At 41.3% G+C, this 12,977-nt stretch overlaps 1 protein-coding gene across 14 annotated transcripts in view; it reads left to right on the top strand.

Moving 5' to 3' along the window:
* CELF4 (CUGBP Elav-like family member 4) overlaps positions 1-12,977 on the top strand; it is a 703,073-nt gene that overhangs the window by 84,617 nt on the left and 605,479 nt on the right. For all 14 annotated transcript variants that reach the window (XR_014576795.1, XR_014576796.1, XM_083817852.1 and 11 more), the window contains exon 2: positions 8,619-8,701. Coding sequence is in view for 12 of the 14 variants with exons in the window: in XM_083817852.1 (XP_083673978.1) it covers positions 8,619-8,701 (83 nt within the window). In the remaining 2 variants the exon portion in view is untranslated. The remainder of the gene's footprint in view (positions 1-8,618; positions 8,702-12,977) is intronic.

Genomic DNA, 12,977 nt, shown 5'->3' with positions numbered 1-12,977 from the left:
AAAGCATCAGATATTTGCAGGCCTTATTAGATATACCTGAAATCTTTTTGGTAGACAACTTCTTTAACCAGTAAATCTCTGTTGTTATAAATCTACATTGTTATTTTTCTGAAGGGCAGCATGTTCATTGGCAGTTTAGATATATAGAAAATAGACGTTGATCTATCTGTTCCCAAAAGTAAAATGTTTGGGAAGGGCTAGCTCTTCCAGGGACTTGAGCAGTGGATATTGGGCTGACTTGGGCTCAGGTAATCAAATACATCTCAGAAGCTTCAGGATGAAAGCTAAAAACGTTGGCAGATAAGGGCAAGTAGAACCTGGCATGTGCTATGTCAAACCAGCAGTTCATTCAATCCCATACCTTGAGTGTACTAGTTAGCACAGGATGGTTCAAAGCAACTTGCAAAGAAATTTCAGGGCCCTAGGAGACATCTGTCCTTGTGTGGGTCAGAGCCAGAAACTGCTCCCTTATCCTAAGGGCTGGGCGGAAAGGTTTAAGAAATAGAAAGTTTCCCCGTTCTGAGGTGGGATGAAAGCAAGGTACCTGTAGAGTTACCTCCAAAGAAAACAGATGCACCCTCAAGGAGCTGCTATTGACAAGGTACTCTCTTCTAATGTGTAGAAGCTGAAGACCCTGCTTGCCTGATTTGGATTAGACCTGTCCTGGAATAAGTTTTTCCTCTAGGTTTTGATCAGAAGTTGTTTCATGAGCCTTAAAAATGCTTTGTGGTAAATGACTCATTGAAACTTTCTAAGAGAATCTTTTAAATAGGTGTTCTCGTTAAAAAATATATTGAAAAACAAGATGGAAACTGTTTTGTTGAAATGCTTATATATACTAGCAGTTAGTCTAGCTTCTCTGCTGTCTGCCTGGACACTGCTAAATGTAGTTAAGCACTGCTCGGTCTGAGCAAGGACTGTTTTGGATTGTCTGTATCCATGTCTTATTTTGAAATATCATAAATGCATTTTAAGTTAGGTAATATTCTGTAAACGCAGTTACATTCTGCATTTCTGGATTTGCACTCCATTTCTTTTAATATTGGTTCTTGGGTGAGTATGAGTATGTATTTTGTGTGGTCTATATACAGACCCCTATCAAATTACCTACAGTAGGAAAATGACAGCATCATAGTAGTTAATTGGATATAACATGTCGAAAAAGAAAATTAGCATTCCACACAGCAGGGCTTTTCAGATGTTACTCTGCCTTGTGATATAATTGACAGGGAAACTAATATCTGGGAAGATTTTTATTCCTATCTTTTTCTCTAAACAGTTAGTGTTCAGCAGTGGTGCGGTAGGGGAGATGAAGAAAAAGTTCTAGCCAGGTGAATGTTCTTTACCAGCAAAGATGTTAACTTTCGTCAGAAGGTAGTTAATCACTGAGAGAAACAGATGAAGAAATTGGGTAAAACATTTCTAGTTCCAGAAGTCTTTATTGATTGTGTCCCCCTCAAGAAAATTCAGCTCAATCTTTTAAACCCTCAAGTGATTAAACCTTGGGCAGTCCACTGTAGACAGAGCAAATAAGAACTGCTTCAAAACCAGACATGTAGAGCTAGGATAGTTAGAGAAAAAAGATTTCTTTTTCACTTTGAAATCCTAGTTGGGAGACGTAATCTGAGATGTTGATTTTGAGGCAAGAGTTTTCTTAAGTGTTACCATCCTTCTTTTTGTAAAAGATCTCTGGACCTTGAAGGTACGAACCATTTTACTTTCAAAGGAAGAGGTTTCTTAAACACAGGCCTAGGGCTTGGAAGATGGGGGTAGGGTCTCTGGTCCCCCACAGACCTCTGGTACATCTGGGACTATGTGTCCTAAAAGTAACTAGGGTACAGAGGGAGTGAAGCATCACTGAGATGCTTGGATCTGTAACCAAGTTACTATTTGCAAGTGCCTTGTTCTCTTCTGTGAGTGAGATTGTAGCTGCTAGGTCAGAGCATTACCGCTGGCATGTGGCCTGAGGTATATGCTCTTGCTCTTCTGTCTGTATACATCACAAAGGTCTGGGTTTCTGCTTTTGAACTGCAGTTGTGTTCCTGAAGTCAGCAGTGGGCTTCTGGAGAAAAGCCCTTGCCTTCTCTGCCTTAGGGTTTTGGGAAGTCACGTGTGTTAAATATATATATATATATTTAAAAAAAAAGGGTTGGGGGGGGAAGGTCTATAGTAGTAGATAGCATATGAACTGATTTCTTTTGTTCTTGTGTAACTGTTAACAGTGGTATCTTGATCACCAGTTCATGTGCTATGCAGGAGTCCCATGAAACTAAATTGGAAGGCTGGCTTAAAAAAACCTCGCTCCTATTGTCAGTGAGTATCAGTGTAACCAAATCATGTTGCTAACCAAGAAAAATGAACAAACAAGAAACCTGGCAGCATTGTGATGGGTTTAGTGTCTTGTGTCTTGGGTGGGGGTTTTAGTTTTTTTGCAGGTAACAGAAGCAGGACTGTAGCTTCAGAAGTTATCACCTGTCAGCTGAGTGAATGCAATCACAACTGTGAATCAAACACTGGCTTAGATCACTTGAGTCAGCCTTCTCAAAACCTGTCCTAACTGTTAGCGGTTATTGCTGATTTAGCCAAGGTTCTGGTCTGAGCCAAGGGCTCTTCTGAGAGAGGCTGTAGATTATGGGTCAAATCATGCACCTAATTTTATGTTGGTGTAATTGCATAGCTTTGCTGAGTTACATACAAGCTCTCCCTTTGACTGGATTTACACCCCTGAGCTCAGAATCTGCTTTAGCTTTTGGCTTTCATCCAAGAGTCTTAAAGCACCTAACAAACCTTTTAATTTGCCCTCGTGTAGTGGGTTTATGTGGCAAGGTTTTGGTAGCAGGGGGCCATAGGGGTGGCTTCTGTGAGAAGAATCCAGAAGCTGCCCCATGTTAGGTAAGGGCCCCACTGCTGACCAGAGCTGAGCCAATAAGTGATGTTGTTTTGCGCCTCTGTGAGAGCATATTTGAGACAGGGAAAAAAAATGCTGCGCCACACAGCAGCTGGGAGAGTGAGAGGAGTGAGGAACAGCCTTGCAGGCGCCAAAGTCAGTGAAGAAGGAGGGGGAGAGGTGCTCCAGGCACCGGAGCAGAAGTCCCCTGCAGCCTGTGGTGAGGACCATGGTGAAGCAGGCTGTCCCCCTGCAGCCCATGGAGTACCATGGTGGAGCTGGGTTCTGTGCTGCAGCCCGTGGAGGAGACCACAGTGGAGCAGGTGGACCTGCACCGACGGAGGCTGCGGCCTGTGGAAGACCCCTGCCGGAGCAGATTCCGGGCCGGACCTGTAGACCATGAAGAGGAGACCCCGCAGGAGCAGGTGACCTGGCAGTAGCTGCTGCCCGTGGGGGATCCAGGTTGGAGCAGTTTGCTCCTGAGGGATGGACCCTGTGGTACGGACCCACATCTGGAGCAGTTCTTGAAGAGCTGCTGCCTGTGGGCAGCCCACGCCAGATCAGTTCAGCAAGGACTGCATCCCGTGGGAGGGACCCCACAGCACAGGGGACAACAGTGACCAAGAAAGAGCGGCGGAGAAGAAGCGCTGTAGACTGACCATAACCCCCACTCCCCTGTTACCCTGCGCCGCTCAGGGGCAGGAGGTGGAAGAGGGTGGATGAGGGGGAAGGTGCTTTTGGTTTCTTTCCATTGTTTCTCGCTTCTCTACCTTGTTAGTAATAGGCAATAAATCTTACTATGTCCCTATGCTGAGTCTGTTTTGCCCGTCACAATAATTATTGTGCAATTTCCTCATCCTTATCTCAACCCTTGAGCCCTTTTCATTGTATTTTCTCCCTGTTCCTTTTTGAGGAGGGGTAGTGAGAGAGCAGTTGTGGTGGAGCTCAGCTGCCCACCCGAGTAAAACCACCACACCTCATAACGCCAAAGAGCAAACCTATGGTATGCTCAGAAAGATTAAGGGCTGGTTCCAAACCCTGTTGAAGTGTCTGAGTACTTTTTGGTAGATCTAGGCTGGACTTGTAAGGACTTGTTTGGATATGGAGCAAACACCTGGAAGTGGTCATGGCTATACCCTAGCTTTTCAGACAGTGATTCTGGATCTAGATACGTGGAGAAGCTTTCAGGTATGCTTTGTGTGAGGTTATGGAGTTCTTTTGGTGACATTTCATGACCCTATAACACATCAGACAAAGAAAGGGTCATAAGTCACCAAGTGCCTGGTTCTTTGGTCTAAACAATGCATCAGGATACCTGTGGCTGTATGCCAGAATAAAGCAAGAAAGGGGGAAAGCCCTTAATTTTGGTTATTAATAGATCCCCAGTATGCATCATCTTCATCTTCCACCATATGTAACAAGGGTTGAGGTACAGATAATGCATGCAGTTGAGGTAGCTGGGAGGTTGGAGGTGGCAGGTGGAAGCTGTTGGTGTGAGTATGAGACCTCGAGGTTAAAAACCTGCACCTGAGAAAGCTGTGCTGGGGTCTTGCACCAGAGGATAGCCTCTCCAGAGGTTTGTTCCTCTTGTGTGCTAGGTGAAAAGAACTTCTTGTCATTAACAGTAGGCCTTAGGGTAACTAGTCTTAAATATCTAAACCTAGGTTAGGTGAATGGTGCTTCTTAGCTGGTCAGAGGTGTTTGTCTGGTTTAAAGCATCAGAGAGCCAACTGACTCACTGAAGTGATGAGTACTGAGATATCAAGTGCAAAGACTGATTTTGTTCGTCCCAGGATGAGCTGAATGCTGGTGGGATGAAACAATTCTCGGTTTCCAGACTTCAGCTGTTGAACGCAGAATGTGTCCCCTGGCTGCTTTGCCTCCCAGGCTTGTGCAGGATCTTCAGGCTTACTGTGGGGTTGAATTTGCTGTGTGATCATTATCCATCTGTATTCCATGCAGTTATTATTTATGTTATTGAATTCCCTGGAGGTAAAATTAAACTAGAGCTTGTGGTTTGTTTTTTTGGTTTGTTTTTTTTTTTTCATTTCAAGCTCCTGTTTTTGTTTCTCCCTTCTCTTTAACAACCCTGTTTCCCAGGAGACCACTCAATATGTCCTCATGTTTCCAAGAGACTGCAGTTCAATAGGTTGGGAGTTAATTGCCAGCTGGGAGTTTCCAGATGTTTGTACACTAGCCCAAAGAGCTGTCCACTGGTAGCAAATGAACAGCTGGAAAGACATCCAAACAAAGCATCTTTCAGCTGACTGACATATGTCTGGAAAACTTGGCATGTTTGAGAGAAATGGAATTGAAATTAGGAACAGCTAGGAGCAAGTCCTTCATTATCAATAATTAGTCAATTAGACTTTTTGTTCAGATTCAGATATAATTCTAAAGCACTGCACTTACTCAGTCATTATCACCCATACAAGCAGATGATGGACATAATGCACTGCCTTCACCCTATCTTTCCTTAAAAGATGTGTTCAGGAATATTGATTACACTGGGCTGTTCCACAGGGCTGGCTGGTGCAAAGGATTTGTTACAGAATATGAAACCTTTCACTCTGAAACCAGATTCACATCCAGCCCAAACAGCTGATGGCAAGTGAGCTGTTAAGTACAGTTACTTAAGAGTTTTCTATCTTTCTTTTTTTTTTTTTTGGGTGAAATAAGTGGTTCTCTGCACAATCAAAATTTTCTATGGGGAAAATTGATTGATCTGAAATTGTTTTCCTATCTGGAAAAAAAAAAAAAAAAAAAAACACTTTCAGCAATTTGACTTCTCTTCAGGAAACCCAATATAGATATGGTATTGTTTCAAGACTCAGCTGTTTAGGGGGTTGTATTCTGTGGTGTTAACCAGAGCGCTTAGTGCTCTGTTCTTTAACCAATGTTCTCCAGGAAGGAGGACTCCTTTGGAGGAGTTGCATGGATGTGCAGTGAAAGGGGCACCCTAGGAAAAATAACGTGTAAAGGAGGTGCTGAAAGTGTAACGGCATTATACCATCACATATCAAGGACTTATCAAGTATTTGGATATTTGGTCGGGGGGAGAGGCAAGAGATTTTTGTCTTAATACATAAGGAACTGATACATGAAATCTGTCATTCCATCCTGCAAGAGTTATTTATTGCAAGCCTAGTGTTAATGTTTTTGAAAAATACTGCTTTCTGACTGTTCTATCCCTATAGAGCAATCCTGTGTGTTAGGGCAATACAAAAAGCATGAACTGGCCTTCCCAAATTCAGATTTGAGGCTTATCATAGATTAAGCTGTACTTTCCTCCAGCTGGCCATTGCTGGGATGAGATTTCTCACTGTCTCTAAGCAATCAAAACTTGAAACCGTAGTTTTTTACTAAATAAATGACTTTGCCTAACAAGATTGGGATAGTGTAATTCATGCACATAATATATTTAAGGAATGAGGTTTAAAAAATAAAATAACTTTACAAAATATTTTTGCCTCAGAAGTGTTTTGTCTGACCATACGAAAGCCTCTTACTGGATTTTTTCTTTTCAATTTCAAAGTCCTTCTGTCCCAAGCACATGGTTCAGGAAATCAGTTCTGTCTGGAAGTTCGGTACTTCTGCCACTTGCACAAACATCATTGGAGAGGACTTGATGGAGGTTGCTCCCTGATGAGAACTTGGCCCCATGCATACCTCCTGGGAAACTTGGAAGGAAACCTTGCCCCTTCAGAGTGAAGAAGCCTTCTGTCTATTCGATCTGAATTGCAGTCATGAGGTGGTAGAAGTTGCAGGACGTTGTTACCCTGAACTGTCGTCACAGCCATCACAATAAGGAGAAAAATATAGCTATCATTATGGGAGCTTTACACTGCATAGTTTATCTCTATAACAGTGCACTATGATGTGCCTAATTAGACTGTATCAGCTGCTCCATGTCTGCTACTAAAGGAAGACTTTCTTATTGTGTCTAGTCAACAGAGAGCTCTCAGCCTGTGATTTAGCACTGAAATTAAATTTAAGCATAGTTTCCCATTTGATTATCCAGCTATGGGTGACTTAAGGATCCTTTTCAATCCATTACCTCCAGTAGCTGTAAACTTTCTCTACCACAGTTTTTTCCCTTTCTGTAGCAGATGCAGACTGAAAGCTCATCTGTTTGAAGTTGGAGGGGAATGAACCCAAATAATTCCAATTAGAGGATGCAAACTTGCTGTCATTTAGTCTCCTTCCTTGACTGTCACTTTCTGCTTCTGGGAGTCTCAGTTGAGACTCAACAAATGTGATTGTCTTGAACACACTGAGAAGAACAAGACCTTTAGAAAGTAATGTAGGGCAAAAAATATTTTTTTCTTCCGTGCCGAAGCAGAACAAGTAACTGGTTTGTTGCTTCATTTTGAGGGGAGTGGGGTGACTGTCCCAAGATGACCTTCAAGGAAATTATACCTACTCCTTATTCTCTTGTGCATACTAATCTATTAAAAACAATGTAAAGCAAGCAAGTGTATTTTTCTTCAGTAACAGTGTTTAAGGAACCAACCTGAATAAAATGGTGTCTGTTGCATGGACAAAAGTCTCAGTGGTGATCAGAGTGGGAAAGAGTTAAATCTACTATTTGCTGACCTGTCGCACGGTTTTCATATGAGTGTGGAGAAGGTGAGTGGGTCAAGATCAGACTATGGGAGATGTTTGTTTCCTTGGCAGTCTAGCTGTTCTTGTTTTCCTCTTGGAAGATGCTCATGGTTTGATGAACGTGCTGCCTGAACCTTGAGAGATACAATGCCTCCTCTTTAAGGAGCTGGCGAGGTTGCAGGCACTCTGTAGTAACTTCAGAGAAAATGTCCTCTGCATAACAAACATTTCTTTGCTGCAGGAGCTGGCAGGTTTTCAGTATACTGCAGTAGGAATGAATGGTCTGATCACATGAGACACATGTATAACTGATATAAGATTGCAATGTTGACCAGTTATACAAGAAGAGGTGAATGGAGGTGGGGAGAGAAGGCTAGGTAGGGTTTATTGCTCTGCCCTCCTATGACAGGGCTTTAGCCCTTGTAGTTGATAAAACAGCTTTCTGGAAGAAATGGACATATGATCCATTGGGGTATCTCTGAAGTTCTGCTGGTCTGTAAAGCACCATGGGTGTTTTGGTTTGAGGCTTTGCTGGGACTGGCTTCCAGCCATTCACACAAAGGCAGTGAGCCCTTGCAGCAGCATGTGCAGGGTGGTGACTTTCTGGTGTGAATGCAAACAGGGAGAATACTTGTGGATGAGAGTCAGACTGAGCAATAGGCATAGTCATCTGCAGCCGGAAGTCCCAAATCCTTTTATGCCCTTTACTCAGAGTGCTTGGCACAGAAGAGTGCTTGGTACAAAAGAAAGGTATGAGACCTTCAGCATGGTATGACAGTAAGGGGCTTGTTCCCAGTGCTGTTGCTAGAGTAGAATCTCATGTCCTACCTTGACACGATGCGTGGGTTCTCTTGAGTTCCCAAATCTCGTGCAGTCCTCCATATTTGATACTTAAGTGTGTATTCAGACAGAAAAGAACACTCATATCTATTCTGTTGCCTGCTTTTCACAGAGGCTAAGAGGAAGTTCTTCATTAGTAGGTCAGCAGTAAAAAGTCTGGTAAAGAGGTTTTATGGTTGACTTACTGGGAATGGAATAATGGGAAAGTGGTTTGTTCTACATCCCACTTTTAAACAGATCCTCTCTGAAGCACTGCTCTTACCAAGTGTTTTTCTTTTATTTACAGGCTGTGCCTTCCTAACATACTGCGAAAGGGAGTCTGCTCTAAAGGCCCAGAGTGCACTGCATGAACAGAAGACACTGCCGGGGGTGAGTCCAGCTCGATTTCTTTTCTAAAAATCTAAAATGGATTATATATGGAGTTCCCATCTTGGGTTTGGAAGCATAATGGCTTCAGTTGCTTGAATGATTCACTATCTGCGTTGTGCTAATAAAATCAGAATACCACAAACCCACACAAATGGCTTGCATGCAGAAAAAAAAGAAAAGCCTTTTGCTCTTACCAGGAGCTAGGAAAAGAGTAATTAACTGGTTATGGGCTGGATTCTACCAGCTTTACTCAGGTGAGGAAAGGTTTTATGCTTATGACTGCTACGGTGAAGTGCTCACTGGGTTCTATGTCTTACTATTTTCCTTCTATGAAGCAAGGTGTGGTACTGAGAAATCAAGAAACAGATCACATTATTGACTTATCATGGAATGAAAACATATTCTTGATGACAAAGTGGTTTGACTCAGTTACTTTAGTATTCAAGCAGCTGTAGCAGATTGGAAAGGCGGTGAGACAAGGAGAAAAGAGGGAGAAGAGGCGAACACAAGATAATGAGGAAAATTATTCACATGAGCAAGATCTAAGGTTCAGACAACACAAGCAGAGCTAAAAATAGAATCTGCATTACGTGGGGAAGACCCGCTCTGCTGGGATGGGTTTCCAGTTTAGCAGTAACCAAAAGGAGGGAGGGAGATACTATTTAGATTCAGCTGGGGTGCATGGATTAGAAACAGCTGAGTGCTGCACTCCTGCATTCTGCAAACAAGAATAAGGCTGTCTTCTGAAATCAGTGAAATCACACTGAAATCAGTGATCAAGTAATTAAGAGTGGGATCATAAGGGTCCCAAGTTGCATCTAGATTGAGAGGGAATTGATCCAAAAAGTCTCTTGTCTTTACTTGGTGTTGAATGACTGAGTCCCGTTTACCCATAACCTACCTTTCCTCAAAACCTGAGATACACCAGTTGCTCTGTTTCTGAAGAAAGTGTTGATTCTGCTCTGCTTGTTTCCATCATCCTGGGTCTATTTACCTATCTCTTTGCCACCTTGCCAGTACAGAGATGCCTACGCACTTGCTCATCTACATCTATCTTTGCTTTAAAGGCCATACCTTATGTAAATATATACATACTTCATTCCCTAAAAATACATTTCTGTCAGCTGACAACTCCCTCAGAATTATTTTTTTCCAGAAACCCGTTATCATTCAGGGGAGAGAGAATTAAGATCTGGCTGTGCAGAAAGTTATATGTATCTTGAACAGGGATGTTCCAGGTATTTTACCTGAATTTTTCTGAAATGAGCTTGAAGTCAGAATGCGTTTATCAAAGCCAGAGTTATCTTTGTGATGAATAGAGTGTTGTGTATTTAAAAGATTGTGAGTGGCATTCCAATTGTCTTCACCGAGACTGTTTCCCTCATTAGCAGCCAGACCACTCATTTGTCCACGGAGCTTATATCTTTTTATGAGGTTAGTTTCATCTTGAGGTTGATGGAAATATCTCCAAGAAAACAGTGGGACTGAGCCCTTACGTTTAATCAAAAAAAAGTATATTCAGGACGTTTTAGGAAGACTTCTTTACGTGTCTACATTTCTGAATCCTGCCTTGAATTTTAGGGATTCTAATTCACAGAACTCTTAAAATCAAAACTGTTTTTTACAGTGGCAAAATTCAGCCACTTGAATTGAGATCAAGTCTTTCTTCCCACGTTATTGTCTGATTCTAATCTACGGGTGAAACATTTTGTTCTTTAGTTGGTCATTTCTACCATTTACAGCCTGTACTGGCCACACTGATTTCAGCAGCCTTTTTTGTTTTTAACCTTTGAGGTTTGTATGCATCTGCATCTGATTAAATTGGGAACAGTGAATCCTTTAAAATAGCGACCTGTTTTTTGAGAGTTCTGAGCACTGACTCCCCCCATCCCTTTCACTTCTGGTTTTGGTCGTCTCAGGATTAAACCTTACTTTTCACCAGCAAACCCTCTGCTTGCAGTCTTCTGCCAAGTTTCTGAACTCATCTTCTGAATGATGTCACTGTAGTTTATTTAAGGAAACTAGCCTTGTCTCTTGATTAAACTGTTATGCCTGGATACTGTTTTATGGTTCCTGTGTGAGTAGCAGAGAATTATTTATGACTTACCTGACTGCGCTTGATAACATGCACCAACAATATCAAGAATAGTTCATCATAAAATAAAAAGCACTTGTAAGGTCAAGGGTCTAAGTCCTCATTCACATGAGTTCACAGATGACACATATACAACACCTTCTCTTGACCCTCTGGAGTCTGTGACACAAACAGCACTACTGAGAAAGTATCAAAAATAATTAACGAGGCTGGTATAGGAAGAAAAATAGTACTACATTGAACCATTGAATTAAGACACTTCTTTCCCCTCCATCAGTAAACTGTATTTGTCTTCTCTTGCAACGTTGCTGTTTGTGTTCTTGTGTTCTGAAACAGAGTTCGTCGTTTTAATAATATGCACATGAATGCTAATGTATGGAAATGGTGAGGCATCGGGAGTTTGTGTCCAGATTCAGACACCTTGTCTCTTAGCTATGTATCACTGTTTTCAGTGGAGTGGCTACATGCACATATTTTACAGTAATTACTTTCTGGATGTGCTTTGCAAGATGACAGAAATATGTTTCACATATTTCCATGTTATATGTGGGACATAAAGTCATCTTGTGGAATAATCAAAAGGCTTCCAAGCACGTATGTGTTGATTAATAAAGTCTTTATGGCACTTTGTTTTTGGGCAGCAAGGAATCATGATAGATATTTTGAAGCAACTAGAATGGAATGTAAAGCATAAAATTATTAGTTGAATCCTCTTCCTCAAAATGAATTAGTCTCTTTTGGATAGTTTAAAACTCTTGCCTATAATTGAAGGTTAACATAGGAGGGTGTGTATGTATGTGTAAAGAGCGTTTTTGCGAGCATCAGACAATCCAAATTAAAGCGTTTACTTGTGATTGTTTATTTTACATATAATAGGGGAGCTGGATGATGAAGTATATTAGTTCTTTAATAATTTATAGAAATGCTTTGATGTTGCAGTAATTACATTAAAGGTCACATATCAAAGGTAATTTGGTTGAGCAGCTGTGATGGTTTCTCAGAAGCAATCAATATTGCTGTCCGTGGTGCTGATTTCACCAAGGGGACTGCCAGATTAAAGGAGGCTTATTACCAGCCAGACAGGCACGAGGGAAATCAAGAACAGATTGGAGAGATGCACAATTCTCTTTCCCCACCTATAATTAACACTGTTCACCATAATCTGTGCTAATCCTTCATAGTGGGAAACCACGTGTGTTTTTTTGTTGTTGTTTTTTTTACTTTTTTTTTTTTTCCAATGTCATAAAAAGCAAATTAGGCAAGGAAGAGTCATTTGGGGGAGAGGGAAGGAGGCAGTAGAGAAAGTAAAAGTTGATTCACCTCTGGGATTTCTGATGCTGAGATATCTCTCCACGATAAAATTCAGCATCAAAAACACAGCCCATGGTGTTGGGGAAAACATGGGCTGGGGGTGGGGGTGTGATCTAGACAATAACAGTGCAGGGGATGGAAGAATTATCTGCCTGCAGATTTGGTATAATATTATCTATTTGCCCCACAAAGCTCCACAGGAAATGAAATCAGGGAAATAAAATTATGTTTTAAGTGTAGTCATTTTGATTACAAATTATAGTGAAGGCAACTTTTTCTCCCCCCCTTTTTTTTCTTTCTGAAGCGAATGGCAGAGGATAATGCTGAGAAATGTAATTATGCTATCAAGATCTACTTTTATTTATAGCACAAATAAACTGAGCTCATGTATGATAAGCACAGCGGCATTTTTTTCCTCTGGTTCTTTGTGTCTCTTTCAGGCACTGAGAATGAATAGTCCATGTATACTTGGTTGGAGGCACTGTCTCTTTACATAATGATAAAATCTTCCTGGAAGAATTGTGAAGAATAATTATGAAATTAAGTAGATAAGAAACTGTTAACCTCAGCGACCCAAAGGGTTTATTCAGGTTGGGAAATAGGCTGGGTTTTTGTAGTGTATCTATTTCTCCTGAAGTGGAGAGTGGTACTACTGGTATACTAAATTTCTCAGTCAAAATATCATTAGTTTTCTTCTGAATGGTTCTTGTATTCTGTCTGTTCTGCCATCCAGCAAAAAAAATGTTCTGCTTTGCTCATCATTCTCTTAAAAATACACACCCTTAACATTAGAAGACAGGTGAGCTCATGACACTCTTATTAAACACAGTTTTAAAATAACTTGGAAATTGAGCACAAACTTCAAAATAT

This window comes from Anser anser (assembly GCF_964211835.1).
Source record: "Anser anser genome assembly, chromosome: Z".
Taxonomy (NCBI): domain Eukaryota; kingdom Metazoa; phylum Chordata; class Aves; order Anseriformes; family Anatidae; genus Anser; species Anser anser.
The sequence above is the reverse complement of the archived record's forward strand: the minus strand, read 5'-3'. Positions and strand labels throughout refer to the sequence as shown.